Source organism: Melampsora larici-populina, assembly GCF_000204055.1.
Source record: "Melampsora larici-populina 98AG31 unplaced genomic scaffold MELLAscaffold_12, whole genome shotgun sequence".
Lineage (NCBI taxonomy): Eukaryota > Fungi > Basidiomycota > Pucciniomycetes > Pucciniales > Melampsoraceae > Melampsora > Melampsora laricis-populina.
Window position 1 is genome coordinate 653,477 of NW_006768776.1, and position 6,024 is coordinate 659,500.

The window sequence follows — 6,024 nt, forward strand, 5'->3', positions numbered from 1 at the left end:
AACAGGCAATGAAGAAGAAGACACATTACATAATCAACGCATGGCAGCTTACAACAACATAGTATGTGACGCATGGCAAGCACTCAAATTGACTCCTGATGTTTGGATCTTCAACAAACGTCTGTTCGATCGTATCGCTCTTGCCATATGCAATGAACCAGACCATCTTGCAACGCACAAAGTCCTCAATGAGGAGGAACAACAATATCGAACCGACCTTGAGCGGCCGGTCAATGTTCCAAAAGTCAGAAAAGAACTTGCTCTCAGTCGTCACGCCACTCAGAGTCCTAAGTTCCAGCAGAAGGGTATATGCAAAATTGAATCCATTCACACCTCGGTATTCCCATCATTTGACTTCACTTGGCTATGTTGCAGTTGTTAACTTTTCAATGCATTTTTTATATAGCTTCAGATTGCGCACAAAACGTATGGCATGCATTTCCACCTCATGGCGGCGGCGTGGAACCCAACCACTACCAATCCTATGGCTGGCTGGACCAAAGAGTATAGCTCTGATCCGGTGTATCTCAGAACTTTCTCATTTGCCAATCAGCTCCTTGAGAGGTTTGATCAATCAGTCACAAGTCGCGATCCTGCTCACCCAAAGCCCAAAGCGAGTGGTAAGAGTTCAAACGGCCAACTTTGTAAGGACTTCACAACAAATTTGAACAACCTTGTTTGTAAGTCAGCCAAGGAGATATGTATCTATGTATGTCAAACACCTAACATGACCTCTTAATCGCCTCTGCCTTCCAGTGAACCACCTTAAGAATGTCAACCCTAAACAGATCATGCCCAGGGTACACATTCACCCCAAGACTAAAAATTGCGACATAGTTTTGCGATGAACAACCTTTCCAAATGGTATTTGGCTTGCAGTTCACCAGACGGCCGATTCAAAGGTCACTTCGGAAATGCTCACAACTGGCCCAGCTGCAATAATGAACGACAAAGCCTCGATGTACACTTGGAACAAAGATATCTTAGCCAGACGTTACACTGTAGTTGTGGTACCTTATGCACCGGTGCCCTGATCTGTTTCCATGGATGTCGCCATTCGGAGACTTTTAATCCTCATTTCCTTTTCCTACCTTCCCACTTACTACCTCCCATACACAAAAAACAAAATTGTCATTTACTACCTTCCCATACACATAAAATTTCATGAATGACAGACAAATTCAACTTCAATTGATGTAGATGCTACATCCCATCTTAGAACGCAGCGCCTGATGCATGCCATTTTGATGGCGTAGCAATGTGTACCATAACACATGACCTCGGAAAGGCTGGCCGCATCTCTTATATGTAGCTGAATACATGGTGCACCCAATCATGTGCAAGCAAGACAAGCACAGAGCCGGTGGCATGCGTTCCACCGGTAAACAACATCGATTCCATGTACTGGTCCCGGTACTGGTCCCGCAGCCGCATTATCATTGCCTTAACCTATGTACCGGTACCACACCCCATACATATGTACCGGTACTGTAGTCGCATTGTCACTGTACTAAATCTATTTCAAGTACCGGTACATAGGTTAAGGCGATGATAGCCGCAGTGGAACTATCATGGCCTTAACCTATGTAACAGTACCACACCGCATACTCATGTACCGGTACTGGAGTTGCATTGTCACTGCTTTAGACCTATGTACCGGTACCACAATTTTCACTTCGATAACGGTACTGCAGTCAAAATGTCACGAGTTTGCCACTAATACGCCCTTTTGACCTTCCTATGACATCACCAATCACTCATCATTATTCAAACCATCTTCCCTTATTCCAATTCAAGTACTCTCAGTTCCAAAAACGTAATTCAACCAACGTCAACAGCCAAACGATCAATTGACTGAACCATGCATCATCAAGGACCTAGTTTAGACATGAAAGCTTGTTACCTTTCTATTTCTTCGTTTCTATTTTCAATATTTGCAACTTTGCTCTAGGAATTGTAGCTCTTAGCCGGATCTTTGAGCTTGATTCCGTATGTATCTAAGGTACCCAGATGTGCACTTGGATACATGGAGCAAGACGTTGATTGAATGAGTGATCAAAGCTGACTTTGTGTCTCTCCACAATTTATGCCTCCAAACCGTGCCGGATCTCAAGGCTTCCATCAAACGATCTACCACCAACAATGGCTATGAGTCGGAGCTCACCGACTTGTCAGACCTTGAAGAATTTACACCGCTGAAAGGACTAAGGTACATTAATAGCTTTGCCAGTTTGAAAGCTAATCACATTGGCTAATGCTGCTACTCTTTTCTTGACTTAGTGTGACGTCTGTCACTTGTCCTGCACCCAAACCACCGCCCACAACTAAACCACCCGCTCACACAATCATACAACCTCCTGCAATCAAACAACCTTGTACAATGAAAGAAAAACCTGCCCAGCTCAAGCCAAAAGTTGCAAAGAAGACTAAAAACCGACACCCCACAACCAAACCAAAGCCTTGCACGCACGAGGTGCCTAAACACCTCAGACCAGATATCCCAGCACATCATTACCCTAGCTCCTATCACCGTCAATCTATGGTCGCAGACTACCTGCACAGCGTGTTTCAAAATGCCAGGGTAGTTAATGTGAAATTCGACTTAGCTGTAGCGTATTTCTTGCAGCACACACACCACCTTGACCTTGGTGACATACCAAATAGTGTAGACAAGATTCTCAATGACTATTCTCTTCTTGAACCACTCACCGGACGGCAGGACATCCTCCTCACCTGTGCCCATCACATCAAACACTCTCTTGACGACGTTGCCGCTGGTGCTCGCCCTGATGCTCTCACTCCTTTTGCTCTACAATATTTGACCATTGACGCCCTAAACAACTTAGCAATTGAGCAATCCAAGTTGCCAGTTATTGTAGGTGAGGACAAAGCCGTGATTTTTGTTGATTTAGCAGGTTGTGTTGTTGCCGTTAGCGTGCCACCAAAGGAAAGCAAGCTAGCTAAGACTCTCAGCGGCCAGGCAAGCATTGTTTCATTGAGTTTGGCAGTGTAGATCTTAGCTGACCTACTTTGCATTATAGGAACAAGGTCAAAAGGCTTTCATCGCTGCAGCTGAGGTAAATGGTGCCTCAGTCATTACCCACTGTGGTCCGATGACTTTCAAAACCTTCCAACGTACACAGCATCTACCCACTCCAACTGCCCTCAGTCCGTTCTCTGTCAAGCCTAACGCCAGTACGCAACTCAACGGCGCGGATAATCGTTACATTGAGGTTCCAGGTATGCTGAATGGTGCTCTGCCATCTCAGGCTGTCGGATTTGGTCGATATGTGGTAAGTGACTCGTGCTGAATCAACTTATGCCTGCCCTTCCATGTGCTTACAAACGTTCCATACCCTTTTCTTTGCCACTTATTGCAGGAATGTTCCAAAGGCATGACAGACACACAAATGGCTCTAGGTCGTAACCGGCAGGGTCACCCCTCCTCTGGCTGGCAACAAGATGACATCAGCCATTACAACCTACCCACCTTGATTCAGATGGGTAAAGAACACGCATATAAGCGTGAGGACCACGCGCAGATTGATTCTGAGCTGTTATGGTATCACAAGCTAGGGCAACTTGTCATCAAGGCATTCATGCTGATTTCTTATGCCTTTGCTGTCAGAGCGCTTCAAGTCATAGTCAAAAAGGGAAATCTAGGGGCAGCTCGTGAAATCAAGGAACTTCCAAACCCACTTGGAATTGGTAAGTTTAGTCTACCTCCTGTTCTTCTCATTGAAATCAAAGTGCAATCGCTAACACTGTTCACAGGTAGGCACACGATGTACAGCATGCAGGTCAACCATCACCGAGATGGAAAGAACGCACCTCTCTTCGCCTCCGCTATTTTTTTTGGCAAGAACTATGGGGGTGGCGAATTGATGTTAAATTATCTTGGCTATGCAGTTCATGGTGGTCCTGGGAATTCAGTCCACGCCGCCTTCGATGTCCTAATGCACGGTGTAGGTAAAATCACCTGTCTTCCTAACGCTGAAGGCCTGCCACCTCAGCGTATCTGTATGGCAGTCTACAGCCATGCAGATGTGTTTGCCTCCGCTGCACGCTATTCAGGCATGCAACAATCACCAAAGGTCTTCAGCGACCGCCGCCTATGGTCACCCTTTTATCCAGATAACTTCACACTTCAGCAAATCCTTGACATCTTGAAGGCAGAACAGAAACGCCTGGATGGGAAGTATCACGAAGAGGTTTGCATCTACCAAGCGGCAAAGAAGGCAGCAGAGGAAGCGGCCGAAAAGGCAAGTGCACTTGCCGCCCTAACAAATTGTCGGCTTCCCTTGGAGATGGATATGTATGAAGATTTTATTTAAGAACGGTTTTATTACCGGATGTTTGGAGCTCAAGCTTGCATTTAGGATGGGTTCTTTATGGTCTGCTCTCAGCCTCCTTCTGAGATGCATATGTATGTTTGATAGAAATTTTGTTAGGGTTTTGTTGATCATGGTCATTTTTCAGTTTTGTTTGTCAAAGCCTGCCTGTCATTCCCTTTCTTTTTTGTTTGACTTCATGAAAGGTTCTTGTTTGACTTCATGAATGGTTCACATTTTGTGGGACTACTTGAGTACTCCCAATTCTCAAATAAAACCATGACTCCAACCAATACATGACCTAACCTCTAGTGTGGTAAACTCAAAGGTGGGACATGAAAAACTTACAACCTTTACGCTACACAATTTCAAAGCTTTACCTTATACCTTGAAGATGTCGAGAAATAAATTTGACAACAAAGCATAAAAAACTTCGACCACAAGGAAAGACAATAAACTGGTGAGATATAATAATATGCATTTTATCAAAGCATAAATTAAGGCCGTTGCTATTTGCAGCCCACATGAAATCCATGTAGGTGCTGTCCAAAATACGCCTACATGGATGTTTTTGGCCGAAAAGCGCCTACATACAGCCTGTAGGCGCTTTTTCCCTTTGCAAATGACGCCTACAGGCTGGAAAACCAATGTAGGCGTCATTTGTATACGCCTACATTCTATTTTTAGAATGTAGGCGTCATTTTTATACGCCTACATTCTAAAAATAGAATGTAGGCGCTTATAAATAGCGCCTACATTCTATTTAGGGTATGTAGGCGCTATTTATAAACGCCTACATGGAAAAACCAATGTGGGCGCTCACAAAAAGCGCCTACATTCCCCAAAAAAGATGTAGGCGCTTTTTTCGTGCGCCTACATTCCCCCCTTTTTATGTAGGCGCTGCCAAATGACCCCGTGCCAAGTAGGCGCTTTGAAATTACGCCTACATGGTTACTAGGGCATGTAGGCGTAATTTCAAAGCGCTTACATAATTTTTTCCGCCCAAATCAGCGCCTACATCCAGTCTTGCAAATGTAGGCGCTACAAATGGGGCTTCATAACCCGTCAGCCGGGTAATAAAGCCCCATTTTGATGTCAAAAACGCAGATTGGACTCGAAATGAGAGAACCAGAGGACGGAAAAAGCAGTTTCGACTCGAAATGAGAGAACCGAAGGACGGAAAAAGCAGTTTCGACTCGAAATGAGAGAACCGAAGGACGGAACAAGCAGTTTCGACTCAAAATGAGAGAACCGAAGGACGGAATACACCAAAAACGCAGTTTTGACTCGAAATGAGTGCACCTGCACTCATGGACGGAAAAATAATGTAATGTCATTGTATTTGAACTTTAATACAATCTTCTCATCTCAACATGAAGGGTAAATAGATGGTTTGTATATAGCTACCTCATATATATCAATCAAGTTTGACCAAAAAAAAGAATTCTGAAATTATTACACAAAAAAAATTTACAAATTATTCAATAACAATAACTTTTCGTCTTTTAGAACTTCTGGTGGTAACTCCTTCTTTTAATTCCTTCAATTTCTCTATTTCCTCCATCTTTCTGTCCCATAAAGCAAAACATTCTTTGAGGAAACCATCATTCGTCCACCCAGCAGCATTTCTTCCAGCCATTGAAAGCCAAGTTTTATGCTGATCTTTCCATAGAGAAGGGTTTGGAAAAGGTGA

At 44.0% G+C, this 6,024-nt stretch overlaps 1 protein-coding gene across 1 annotated transcript; it reads left to right on the forward strand.

Annotated features, from left to right (window-relative positions):
• Positions 1–1,571: 1,571 nt before the first annotated feature.
• Positions 1,572–4,334, forward strand: MELLADRAFT_105123 (uncharacterized protein; the record flags this gene model as incomplete). Its single annotated transcript, XM_007408310.1, has 6 exons — positions 1,572–1,685; positions 2,115–2,209; positions 2,281–2,875; positions 3,042–3,293; positions 3,381–3,708; positions 3,775–4,334. The coding sequence occupies 6 exons, from the start codon at positions 1,572–1,574 to the stop codon at positions 4,332–4,334; spliced, it is 1,944 nt and encodes a 647-aa protein (XP_007408372.1).
• Between the last annotated feature and the right edge of the window lie 1,690 nt (positions 4,335–6,024).